The following is a 14,538-nucleotide window of genomic DNA, read 5'->3' as shown; positions in this document are numbered from 1 at the left end:
AGATAAATGAAATAGGAAGGCTTTATTGAAAACCAAACAGCAAGGTAAAAGTCCAAACGGATGATCAAACAGTGCAGAGTCTTCCACCAGAGCCAGGGATCAGGAGCCAGAAGGATAGTCCGAACGAAGCCAGGGATCAGGAGCCAGAAGGGTAGTCCGAACGAAGCCAGGAATCGGGAGCCAGAAGGGTAGTCCGTGGAAGCTGGGTCGGTAACCAAAAGCAGCAGCACAATCTCAGGAGCATGTGAATACAAGGGGACCAAGCAGGGAACTGAAGCAACAGACCTCCTATATATATGCAAGGCATCCAGCTCCTCCCAGTGGGAAGGAGGAGCCGCAGGGTGTGGTAAGTTATAAGAAGCCCAGAAACCAGCACATGTCAGATGAAAGAAGCCAGCAAGAGGTAAGACCATGACAGGTAAATGCAAAGTTACATTGGTCCAAGCTAGACTAATGTAACTATGTATAAAATATCCATATCTGGAGTTCCACTTTAAGCGTGGAGTTTAAGTATAACAATTCACCTTCTAAGGATGTGTACCATGATGGTACTTTTTCCAGGTTATGCTGCAAGCACATGCTTCAAATCAAAAAAAATCTCCTGCACCAGCAATGATGGACCACAGAGCTTCAGCTACTCCAATGTTTGCAGAACTTTGCTGCTCCCTAAGGGCTGTAGAAACAAAGAAGTTACACTAGAAAACAAAAACAGAGGGCATATCAGCCTTGTGCATTGCCTTTACGATAGCTTTATTATAAAGATAAAACAGATGTATACTCACAAACTGCATCAACTATCAAGCACTTAAAAACCCAATTATTCTGAGAGAGGCAGAATTGGCTGCCGCCAGGCTATCTAGCTATGGGGTACAGATACAGATACTGGTTTAGGGATCAGTGATGTGGATGTGTTGGTCACTGCACTGTTGTAACTTGCATTGACTTCTGCACATAGTGGTGGCAGACACTTCCCTACTGCTGTGCATAAGTTGTATTTGTAATCACGTTCAGTTTCCACCATTGACAAAGTCTTATGCCGCGTACACACAACCATTTTTAATGGTCTAGAAAAAACAACGTTTTTTTCAACTCGATTATTGTTAAACCAGCCTTGCCTACACACGATCATGAAAAAAAAAATGCTCTAGCAAAGCGCGGTGACGTACAACACGTACGACGGCACTATAAAGGGGAAGTTCCATTCGGATGGCGCCACCCTAGTAAATGACGATTCGCGCTTTTCTGGCTGTTACAGCGTGATGAATGTGCTATCTCCATTACGAACGCTAGTTTTAACAGAACGAGCGCTCCCGTCTCATAACTTGCTTCTTAGCATGCGCGTTTTTTTCATGACAGCGTTAAAAGCGACGTGAAAATTTAGAGCATGTTCTAACTTTTTAATGGCCATTTTTTACGTCATGAAAAATGCTCTGGAGCCCCCACACAATCGTTTTTAATGACATAAAAAATTGTTTTAATTTTTTACATCCCGAAAAACAGTCGTGTGTACGCGGCATCACAATTCACAGATAATTAATATATTTCATTGGGCATCAAAAGCAAAAATAAAAGTATGCTGGGATGGCTATAGAGCCGCTTTAAAACAACCTTGTCGTTTACCCAACTCAATCAAACTGATAGTGTCCTCCATGAGAATAGGATGAGTCTTCCTACAAGAAACACATTTTAGAAAGGATAAGATCCCAAAGATGAGGAGCCAAAGATTCCCGACAGTATATTTAGCAGCGTCCCAGACTTCAAAAGCCAACGGAGTAGCAATTTTGCTGGCCAAAAGGATAATATGGAGAGAATCTAAGGTAGTGGCTGATGAGGAAGGACGCTTCCTCATGGTTAAGGGGACATTAAATGAACAAAAGATTACCTTAGTAAATATCTACCTCCCAAATGAAGACCCGGTATCCGCATTGGAGAAATATGCGGACGTGGTAAATCAAAACAAAGAGGGTGTCCTAATTATGGGAGGGGACTTGAATATGGTGTTGGATCCCAGTTTAGATTCCTCTAGGGGGTCCTATAACATATCCAATATAAAGTTGAGAAAGGTAAGGAAAATTTTACAAGATTTACAGCTAATAGATTGTTGGAGGACCCTATATGTTCATGAGCGAGACTACAGTTTCTACTCATCAAAATACAAAACATACACAAGAATTGACTATATATTTTTGGATCAAAATACATTGCTAAACTTAAGAGAAACTACAATGGGATCATTTATGATTTCAGACCATGCTTCAGTCAACTGCTCCATTGAATGGGGGTTAGTGGGTCCTAGGGAGTGGAACTGGAGGTTTAATGAAACACTAATCAAAGAGCCAGAATACGAGAGTAAGGTAAATCAGGAAATAGAAAAGTTTTTTTTTTAACGAACGATAACGATGAAACATCGCCGCTATGTAGATGGGAGGCACATAAGTGCTATTTGAGAGGAATTATTATTTCATTAGGAGCACACCGAAAGAGATCTCTCAGTGCAAAGTTAGATAACCTGCTTGGGGAGATCCGAATTCTAGAAAATGAACATAAGAAAGCACAAAGAGTAGAGATTGAAGAGAGACTATTTTCCCTCCGAGATAAATTGAATCTGATACTTATGGATAAGGCTAAGGCCAAATTAACTTGATGCCGAAGGGCATACTACGAATATGGGAACAAGCCAAGCAGGATGCTGGCAAACGCGCTGAGAGAAACAAGAGCAAAAAATCACATTGAAAAAATAAAAACTCAAGGAGAAGAAATTGCGGATAGTATAGAGGGGCCGATTACATCAGAGGAACTCTTAGAGGTAATTAAAGAAATGAAACCGGGTAAATCTCCAGGCCCAGATGGGTACACCTTACTTTATTACAAAACCTTTTTTGAAAAATTGGCTCCAAAGTTCCTGGCGGCCTTCAATTCAATAAAAGAGGGGCAGCCGATGCTTAAAGAAACACTGGGAGCACATATAGCAGTTACCCCTAAAGAAGGGAAGGATCCTACAACATGTCCTAGTTATCGACCAATATCTTTATTAAATGTAGATCTGAAGATATTTTCGAAGATAATTGCAAACAGACTAGTGACCCATATACCCGCCCTAATCCACCCAGACCAAGTTGGATTCACCCCCGGTAGGAAAGGAAGGGAGAATACACAAAGAGTGCTAAGTACTATCTATATGTCCCAATTCTATCAAAATCCATTAGTGTTCATTTCAACTGACGCAGAGAAAGCTTTTGATAGGGTGGATTGGGGATTCCTTAGAGCTACACTACAACACATAGGCCTAGGAAGAGGGATGCAGTGTTGGATTTCAAGTCTATACTCTTGCCCGACGGCAAGGGTAAAGGTAAACGAGGTAATGTCGGATCCTTTCCCAATACGTAACGGAACAAGACAGGGATGTCCGCTTTCTCTGATTATCTTTATCCTTGCCCTCGAACCATTTTTGAGAACTATTCGGGCGAACACGGATATAAGAGGCCTCCGGGTTAAAGGAGATGAATACAAAGTTGCTGCATTTGCAGATGATCTTTTGTTTTCAATAACGTCCCCAGGGCTATCCCTACCATCTCTGCTAAAGGAGATAAGGGAATATGGAGATCTGTCCAATTTCAAGGTGAATTATAGTAAATCGGAGGCGATGGGGATAGAGTTGGAGGGACAGATGCAGCGACAATTGGCGGCAAATTTTCCCTTCAAGTGGACAGATTGCCATATCTGTTACCTGGGTACAAGGATACTGAAAAACTTAAATAGAACTTATGAGCTGAATTTTGTACCCCTGGTCAGACAGATTAAGGCAGATTTCCAACGTTGGGATAAGGAGATCTTCACATGGTTTGGAAGAATCAACATTATAAAAATGAATATTATGCCGAGATTACTCTATTTATTCCAGACCCTACCTGTAAAGATCCCCTTAGGATTTTTGAGAGACTTAAGATCTAGATTTGTGAAGTTTATTTGGGCAGGAAAGTCAGTGAGAATACGGCGAGATATCCTGATTTTACTTAAGGACAGGGGAGGGGTGGGACTCCCAGATCCAATGGGGTACCATGATGCTTCTCACTTGGCAAGGGTGGTAGAATGGTGTGTCCATCAGAAGGAAAAACCATGGCTCCTTATGGAACAAAAAATTACGAATATCCCCCTGGAGGGAATGGTGTGGATACAGGAGGCTGACATTCCACAAGGGGTGAAGAAACATCCAACAATAGGAGCCACAATACGAGCTATTAAAAGGATATTTAGGAAAACTAGAATTTCGAAACACCCAAGCCCATTGATACCGGTCCTTGGAAACCCCAGATTTGAGATAGGCCTTACAGATCTACATTTTAATTATTTAAGACGACTAGGAATGAGTAGACTAATAGATTTTGAAAGTGAGAATCAAAGACTGTCGGGTGGAGAAATGGAAGACGCAGTTAGGAGGGAATTGGACCCAATTAGACAACTTCAATTAAAAGCTGCCATTAGAGCCATGAAATCACAAAGCATAATGACTAGAGACATATTGGATTTTGAGGAACGGCTGAGACATGGTCTGGCATCAATGTATAGTTTGGTAGTAGAGTCAGAAGCTCCAAAAGAATTACCATTTATAGTAGCATGGGAAAGTGTGCTGGGAACCAGATACTCAGAAAACAAAAATATTTAAGTTCACACATATGGCTTCGTTAGCCTCCAGATACCAGGAGGGGGGGTATAAAATTTTAACTAGATGGTATAAAACCCCTGTAGCATTAAAACAAATATTTCCAGAAGTGTCAGATCAGTGTTGGCGATGCGGAGTAGCAGAGGGTACTATGATACATCTATTTTGGGAATGCTCCAAATTGAAAGAATTTGGGGAAATGGTAGCGGAGACGGTAAAATAAATCACTGAGGTGGATTCGGGAGACAATCCAGCCACCTACCTATTGTATGATTTCCCTGTTTCCATGGCAAGGTTTAAAAATTCTCTGCTTAGGCATTTATTGACTGCAGCAAGGACTTGCATCCCAATTTTGTGGAAAAGTACGTCTTCGCCGACAAGACAACAATGGCTGAGTAGAATAACAGAAATCCAGCATATGGAGAACCTGACCATGGGTATAAGAGAGCAAGAAGAGAAGTACAGACAGGTTTGGACCCCCTATGTGAGATATAGGGAGCAAAATCCTTGAGGGGAGGGGGGAGACCGGGAGAGACACGCACTAAGGGGTTTTTTGTTCCTTTTTTCTTTTTTTCTTTTGCTTTTTTGTTTTGTTGGGGGGGGGTTATCTGAGAGATAGGAGGAAGGGGTGCTAGGAGTAAGCTAGGTCTAGGAGAATAGGAAGACGTAATGGTATAGCTATTAGATAGGAAGGGGGACTGTGGATCGGTGGTTAGGGAGAATAAGGAATAATAATGTAAAAGGTGTATCAAAGTGTAAAATTATGTATCATGATATGTAAGCTGTATTTACCTTTGGAAGAGCCACTGAGAAAGAAAAATATATAAAATAAAGAATTAAAAAAAAAAAGAATAGGATGAATACACACTTTTTGGCAAGTGTCCTGTTCAGTTTTCACTCTCCTTGAAGTTTCAGTTGCTGTCTAAAGCCTGGTACACACTTTATTTTTTTATTTTTTATCCAAACCAGCTAGTAACAACTTTAGTACAACGACCTCCCTTTCTGTGGTATTGTTTTCTGACAGGGGGGCTGCCCCTCCGCCAGAACTCACTGGTCAGGGTTCGCAGCTATTTGCTGCCCGCACTGATTGGATGCTGGTTTTCCAAGGTGCTGTACACATTGGCCAAACTGACGATTTTTAGACGATTTTTGGCCCGTGGATACCCAGCGTAAGGCAATCCTTAGATGAGTCAGTTTTTGTAGTTGAAGTAAACAAAAACTGACCCAATTTCCCCATTCACTGTGGATGGGGGAATCCTCCCCACTGAGCTGTTGTATTCTGACAGCAGGAAAGACTTCCCCACTGTCAGCATACACTGATCAGTGTTGCAAACTATAGCGATCAGCGCTGATATAGCAGGGTAAATCCAACAGGGCGGTTGTACAGAAGTCAACCAGTAGATCGACTTCTGTACAACTACAGTACGCAGTACAACCACAGTGCCCATACATGGATTGAAACTCGGCCTGTCCCTTGACCTGGCCAAATTTCAAACCATGTATGGCCGGCTTAACACTTCTGGATATGCCGAATAGTGTGTGTTCCCCCAACTGAGCACTGTGTTTTCTCCCACCTATCCCTGTGTTACTAAGTAAGACAGTAGCGATCATCTATGGGTCACAAGGAGGAACCACAACAGCACCCTGGAACTTTGTAAGCGAACGAAGATACAATACACAACCCATCAGAAAGGTGAGTGTTCCTCCCCATACCTTGCAGGGTACTTCCAGTTTGATTTTGTAAGAGAGGTAAAGAAGCACTGCTGCATTAAAGTGGATGTAAACCCTCTCCTATACTCTGAGGTTAACCGCCTCAGATGATACACAGAGATTAAACAAATCTCCATACATATGTTTTACATGTATATCTGCTGTCTTCGGCATTCTATAATTTTTAGAGTTCCAACATCGTGTTAAAATTTTTACTTCCTCATTCAGCAGTAGGAGTGGATTCTTGGCATACACTGTGTGACAACTGATTGAAAGAAAGACACACACCCCCACTCCACATAGACAGAGGGAGGAAGGAAGGAATGTGCAAAGCTGTGCTGTGACAAGACAAGCTCTCTGCTAATCTATTTATAGCACTCACCCACACAAATTTCAGGCTGGTTTTATCTCGGTTGTCAGAGAACTTGTCAGAAGCTATCATGCTGATAACAGAGGAATGAAACAGCAGGAAGACAGGGGACTTAGGGCTTTGGCGAAAGAGAAGTAAACACTACATATATATGTACCTAGGTCAAATTTCATGAATCGGGTTTACATCTACTTTAAGCAACTCCCCTCCTCCAGGGTGACAGCTCTTGGGCCTTGAGGATAGGTCTCTTGGGCACAAAGCTCTGCAGTGTGTGACAAAAGTTCATCTTGAAGTGATGGTTAACAATACAGGTTTACTTTAATCCCCCTTTTTTATTTTTTTTGGCTTTCATCTGTATCATTTAAAGTGTTCAAAGTATTACAGGGAGATTTATAGTGATTTATTTTAGAACGTTTAGAACCGCGATCTTTGCTGACTTTGAAAGTAGTGTGCCCATTTTTCCAGCACTTCAAAACACTTCCTTTTCTAGTACTGTATTTATTGGCGTATAACGCTCACTTTTTTACCCTGAAAATAGAGGGTAAACTGTGCCTGCGTGTTATACGCAGGGGGCTTTGAAACATTTTTTCCCTGAAACTTCCCTTTTAAAGTTAGGGTGCGTGTTATACTCCTGTGCGTGTTATATGCCGATAAATACGGTACTTTAATTTTTTAGCATGGCTATTGGAGCAAGAACACCAAGTTACTGTATATGGCCTAGATGTCAAAGATAACAGATATGTTGGCAATTAAATAGTTGATGTAAATGTGTATTCTACTTAAGGCCGTTGTTAAATGGTAAAAACCGTGCTTCATATATATTTTTAATTAAATCAATGTTCTGATTCTTTCCTTTTTTTGCAGATGGCTTCAAGTTTTAAAATGTACATAGACAATTGGAATATCCAGACAGCAGCTTGGTTGAAAAGGTAATACAAACATAAGTAAAATAGACAGTATAGAATAAAAGCCTAATAGAAGTCAGGGTCTCCAGCTGTATTGTTCATGTCCTCGATCAGCTGATCATTATTGTGAAAGTTCACCCCAGAAGTCTATGAAAATATCACATGTACCTTCATACATACAAAGCACCATGTGGGACTTCTGTCCATGGTCTGGTTGTCCTGCAATCGGCATTGAAAGCTGGCAGACTTTTACCAGTGACTTGTTGCATTATCTATTTCTTGTGATTTTAAAAGCTTGACTGGGTAGAACTTTTATGTGCTCTGATGCTGTAAAAGCAGAGAATAGCTTGAGGTTGGGGCTGAGAAACAATGTGAGTGGCATGTTGTTAAAGCGGAGTTCCACCTAAAAATGAAATTTCTGCTTTTCGGAGACCCTCCCCCCCTCCGGTATCACATTTGGCACCTTTCAGGGGGAGGGGGGTGCAGATACCTGTCAAAGACAGGTATTTGCACCCACTTCCGGGAATACACTCCTGCGGCAGTCATGCCCCTACCCGCAGCCCCCACTGTCTTCTGGGAAACACACTGTTCCTAGGAGAGAGCAGGGACCAGTGATGGCGCGCCACACTACTCGCGCATGTGCAGTAGGGAACCGGGCAGTGAAGCCGCATTGCTTCACTTCCCGATTCTTTCTCTGAGGATGGTGGCGGGTGCAGCCGAGGGACGAGCGTTTGCGGGCGCGATGGACAGGTAAGTGTCCATATTTTAAAAGTCAGCAGCTGCAGTATTTGTAGCTGCTGGCTTTTAAAAAGAAAAGAAAATTCTGCTTTAATTATAAATGGCCAGAATTTCCAAAGCCAATTGTTGGGCAACAAGAGTGCAGATATAAGTCAAACACAGTGCTAGGTATTTATCAAGGTATATGTGTTATATGGCTTTTTAATACTCTGGGGTGAACCTCCACATCAAAATTCAGGTACCTTATAAGGTATATAAATCATTTTTAATACAGTATTCTCAAACAGAAATCACTTATAACAGTTCCATATTTCCTCTGATCTGTTAGCAGCTTCCAGTTAAATACAAAAGAGCGACTGTTTGAATCATTGATGCAGTTATGAAAACTGTTGTTTTCTATTCTAACTGCAATGTACTTCATTATTCTTAAAGTGGAACGCAACCCTCCTATCCTTTTCAGCCAAGGTGGCTGTCCATGTGATCAGTTATGACACCAGCCATTTGATGGTTTAACAGTTTGAATGAGGACACACGCAAATGTGACAGTTAGCAATCTTGTCATTAAAGGAATGTAACAGTTTTTTTAAACAGTTCAATTGATGGTTTAGTTCCGTTTTATGATTTACTGCTGTTCAGGGGCTCTGGGCCTCAACAAAATGGCAGCCTCTGGTAAGAAGAAACGGGAGTAATGCTGGAGGCAGTTTACAGCATACACCAATTGTGGTAGTATAATTATTAAAGTGGAACTTTAGTCAGAAAATTAAGCCCTGATAGATCACTTTAGGCTTTTGTAGGTATATCTATGTAAAAAAAAAAGTCCCTATACTGTTTAACCGCTTAAGGTCAGCCTCCTGCACATATACGTCGGCAGAATGGCACGGCTGGGCACAAGCACGTACAGGTACGTCCTCTTTAAATGCCCAGCCGTGGGTCGCGGGCGCGCGCCCGCGACCCGGTCCGAAGCTACCTGACCACGGGACCCGCGGACCTGATCGCCGCTGGAGTCCCGCGATCGGTCCCCGGAGCTGAAGAACGGGGAGAGCTGTGTGTAAACACAGCTTCCCCGTTCTTCACTGTGGTGGCGTCATTGATAGTGTGTTCCCTTTTATAGGGAAACACAATCAATGATGTCACACCTACAGCCACACCCCCCTACAGTTAGAAACACAAATGAGGTCACACTTAGCCCCTTCAGTGCCCCCTTGTGGTTAACTCCCAAACTGCAATTGTCATTTTCACAGTAAACAATGCATTTTTAATGCATTTTTTGCTGTGAAAATGACAATTGTCCCAAAAATGTGTCATAATTGTCCGAAGTGTCTGCCATAATGTCGAAGTTAGGAAAAAAATCACTGATCGCCGCCATTAGTAGTAAAAAAAAAAAGAAATTAATAAAAATGCAATAAAACTGTCCCCTATTTTGTAAACGTTATAAATTTTGCGCAAACAATCGATAAACGCTTATTGCGATTTTTTTTTTACCAAAAATAGGTAGAAGAATATGTATCGGCCTAAACAGAGGAACATTTTTTTTTTATATATATTTTTGGGGGATATTTATTATAGCAAAATTGACGCTCTATTTTTGTTAATAGCGCAAAAAATAAAAACCGCAGAGGTGATCAAATACCACCAAAAGAAAGCTCTATTTGTGGGAAAAAAAGGACGGCAATTTTGTTTGGAAGCCACGTCGCACGACCGCGCGATTGTCAGTTAAAGCGACGCAGTGCCGAAACGCAAAAACTGGCCAGGTCCTTTAGCTGCCTAAAGGTCTGGGTCTTAAGTGGTGAAAATCCAGTAATACACTGTGTAACTATGTTCTGCACATGCTCAGTTTCTCTGTATTCTTAGGCACTGCTGAGTTTGTAGAGGCTGGTCTGCTGACAGCCTAAGTGGAATTAAACCCTCCTATCCTTTACAACCAAGAAAGTTCTGTTTGAACTACAACTACCAGGGTTCTGCACATGTGATCAGTTAGGACACCAGCCATTTGATGGTGTAACAGTTTGATTTGATTGTGTCCTCAACCAAACTGGTATTTGAAACTGGTAAATGGATGGGTTTAGTTCCACTTTATGAATTACAGCTGGGGAGCCTCCAGCAAGAAGAATTAGGAACACTGCTGGAGTCAATTTACAGTGAACACTTATTTTGGTAACATAATTATTAATGTAGCATGTATATGTTCCTTGCTAAAAAACATTATTTGTTATCAAGTTGTTATGGGTACTCAATACCACTTTAATGTGGGATGTATTTTTTAAGTTGTTATGATTAAAGTTCCACATTAACGGTTTAAAAAAAAAAAACAGTTACATTCCTGGAATGCCTGAATTGCTAGCTGTTACATTTGCTTGTGTCCTCCACCAAATTGTCAAACCATGAAATGGTTGGTGTCATAACTGATCACATGGACAGCCCCATAGCGGTTGCAGATCAAACAGGAGCATCTTCCCTGGCTGTAAAGGATAGGAGGGCCTAATTCTGCTTTGTCAGCAGATCGCCCTCTAAAAATTTGGCAGTGCCTAAAAATAGAGAGCAACTGAGCATGTGCAGAGCGGGATGATATAGTGTATTACTAGATATTTACCGCTTAAAGTGGTTGTTAAGCCACTATAATATATTCATTCCATCCCCTCTGTTATATAACAATTTGTGTCCCAGTGTCTGATCTATATAAAAAAACGATGCCGATTTGTACCTTATCTCATGCATGTCCCAGTGTTAATTTTGTCGACTAAAACATTTTTGTTGACTAATTTAAATTAATACTATTTTAGTCAACGAAAAAACAATTGAGATGAATAAAATACGATTAAAACAAAAATAGCATTTTAGTCAAAAGAGTATGACTAAAACTAAATTGAAATTTGATGTAAAAATTAACATTGGTCTGTAGTACACGTTCAAACCTTAATACCATAAATAACATATTCGATATTTCACTCCAGGAGTATGCGAGTTTGGAAATTGTAAAGAAATGCTTAAATAATGCATTACAATTAAACTAAAATGAGTTTCAGTCAACTAACATGGTTTTAGTTGACTAAAATGTACTGGAGATTTTAGTTGACTAAAATGTAATACATTTTAGTCGACTTAAATGCAAGAATATTTTAGTTGACTAAATACGACAAAGACAATTGCAGTTTGCATATTCCAGGTGCATTTTCATTTTTCAGTACGCATTTCTGATCCATTAAAGTCTGTGGAACCAAAAACCAGAAAAAAGTCCATGGCCTTTTCCATAAAATGCACAGATGTGAACTACATCCAAAGGAAACCATGTGAAATAGACTGTAGTGTGTTTCTGCAAAACTGAAAAGCACTAAAAAAATGCATAGGTGTGAACCAGGCCTAAAACTAAATCAAAATGTGCTGCAAAAATTAACACTATGGTTTATTTATCCCTTCCCCTATGTTATATAACAATATGTGTCCCAGTTCCTAATCTATATAAAAAGATGCTGATTTGTAACTTATATCAGAGTGTCTACTGGCGCTCACGTGACTCCTCGGTTCGCTCCTCTCCCCGGCTGGCGTCAGCCGGGGAGGAGAGAGCCGAGCGGTCATCTGAGTGCCAGGAGATACTCTGATATAAGGTACAAATTGGCATTTTTTTTATATAGATCAGACACTGGGGCACATATTGTTATATAACAGAGGGGATGGGATGAATAAATCATAGTTTTTATAGCAGCGTGAGTGGAGGGGAGGGCAGTGTCTCGAGCAGACAGGGAGGGAGGGGGGGAGGGGAGGACAGAGCAGGGCTGCGGATGACGGAGGCACGTAAACTGATCACAGTGTCAGGGTTTAGTAGCCATGATGAACCGTGGTCAGTTTACAGGGGGGGAGGCAGTATCAGCCAGGTACTTTAGGCTATACAGGGTGCCAAATTATACAGCACAAGCATTGTGCTGTATAACATGCTTTAACCTGCCTGGCGGTATGATTCTGTCTGGAATTACATACCAAAAGCGGTACAATTATTTTGCAAGGAAATTGGCGTTTTATACTGTAGGCCTGTAATTTTTAGAAATAACTCACTTAAATCTGACCAAGCAAGAGTCTTGTAGGCATCCCGGGTATGATTTTTTTTTTTTAAAACAAAATTATAAATTATAATATAATAAATAATTATAAATAATTATAACAAATAATAATATAATTATAATAAAAATTATTCAATAATGTAATCAACTCAAAATCACTGAAATTTGCAGTTGCAGAATTGTCGCTGTCATTATTTTATTTTTTTATGACGAATTTCCCCGCAAATCGCTATCGCACATTTCTGCAAGTGATTATAATTTATTATCGCTGTTTTCTAGCTGATCTAAAACCATTTTTGACATAAAGGGACACTTTTGGACAATCTACAGTTTTTAGGCAGAAATGACATTTTTTATTATATAAAAGTACATGCAGGGCACTGGGCAGACCACTAGGGACAAGGGGGGTGTGTATTTTTTTACATACAGTACTGTAATCTATAAGATTACAGTATACTGTATGTAAAGTGTTTGTTTACTTTTTTGAATTTGGCGCCGTTCTCCGCCCCCGTGCGTTGTAACGTCGCAGGGAACGGAGATCGGCGGCACACGGGGACTGTGAATCGAGCGAGGAGGTCCCGCTCGCTCACACAGCGGGGTGGCATCGCTGGATCCAGGGACAAGGTGAGTAACTTGCCTGTGGATCCAGCGAAAGGTAAGACGCGCCGCTGCACGTCCACCCCGAGCGTGACTCGGGGTTACCGATCTTAGCATTGAAAACCAACCCCGAGTCACGCTCGGGTTTACCGTCAGGGGGGTTAAGGGAACACGATCTATTTTTTTTTTTAGGGTAACAAACACTTTAACACCAAGTCACATACCTGTATATCATTCTGGATTTAGGTGGTTGTACCGGGATCAATGCTTGCAGCTACAGGCATAATCCTGGTATCTTCTTTTAAAGCCGGCAGATGGCTTTCTTTTAAAAGCTATCTGAACAACTAATTAGTCACTGAATTGCTTTTACAGGCGGCGGGAGGTGTATTGGTGGCGAGCCCGAAATGAAAGCCGGTACAGGAAATAGGAAGCAAAGTTACTTCCAGTATCCCAGGTGTAAACCGCACCATTTTTAAATGGACAAAGGATCTGAACACACTGATCTTGGTGTGATCAGATGCTTTTGGGCAGAGGAAAGGTCTGGGGTTGAATAGACCCCAGATCTCTCCATAAAGAGTACCTGTCACATGCCTACTGCTGTTGCATAGGGTGTTTAAATTCCTTGTAACAGCAATAAAAGTGAACAGATTTAAATAAACTGTGAATAAAAAATAAAACAAATAATGAAAAAAAATGTTGTCCCCTCGTGCTTTCATACAAAGGCGAACATCAGAATGAGAGCAATAACTCTAGCACCAGACCTCCTTTAACTCTAAACTGGTAATTTGTAAAGGCTTTAAAGCTTCGCTTATGGCAATGTAGTTTGTTGCCTTTCCACAAGCCTGTGCAATTTTAAAGCGTGACATGGTAGGTATATATTTACTAGGCGTAATATCTTCTTTTATATTTTACCAAATTGGTTACTATACTGTGTTTGTGTGCATTAAAATTCTTTAACGTGTAAAAATCCCACCCATTTAGTCACTAAGGCGTCTGCTAAAATATATATATATATATATATATATATATATATATATATATATATATTTATACACAGTATATCACAAAAGTGAGTACACCCCTCACATTTTTGTAAATATTTTATTATATCTTTTCATGTGACAACACTGAAGAAATTACACTTTTCTACAATGTAAAGTAGTGAGTGTACAGCTTGTATAACAGTGTAAATTTGCTGTCCCCTTAAAATAACTTAACACACAGCCATTATTGTCTAAACCGCTAGCAACAAAAATGTAATTTCTGCTCACTGGAAGTTCAACATGGCACCTCATGGCAAAGAACTCTGAGGATCTGAAAAAAAAAGAATTGTTGCTCTGCATAAAGATGGCCTAGGCCAGTGATGGTGAACCTTGGCACCCCAGGTGTTTTGGAACTACATTTCCCATGATGCTCGTGCACTCTGCAGTGTAGCTGAGCCTCATGGGAAATGTAGTTCCAAAACATCTGGGGTGCCAAGGTTCACCACCACTGGCCTAGGCTATA

The 14,538-nt window shown here is 40.8% G+C and overlaps 1 protein-coding gene across 1 annotated transcript in view; it reads left to right on the top strand.

Moving 5' to 3' along the window:
• The window catches only part of MBOAT1 (membrane bound O-acyltransferase domain containing 1), a 105,231-nt gene that overhangs the window by 71,296 nt on the left and 19,397 nt on the right, over positions 1-14,538 (top strand). The window contains exon 10 of the mRNA XM_040353782.1: positions 7,605-7,669. Within this exon, the coding sequence (XP_040209716.1) occupies positions 7,605-7,669 (65 nt within the window). The remainder of the gene's footprint in view (positions 1-7,604; positions 7,670-14,538) is intronic.

This window comes from Rana temporaria, chromosome 5, assembly GCF_905171775.1.
Source record: "Rana temporaria chromosome 5, aRanTem1.1, whole genome shotgun sequence".
Classification (NCBI taxonomy): Eukaryota; Metazoa; Chordata; class Amphibia; order Anura; family Ranidae; genus Rana; species Rana temporaria.
Note: the sequence above shows the minus strand (reverse complement) of the source record. Positions and strands in the feature narration are given on the sequence as shown.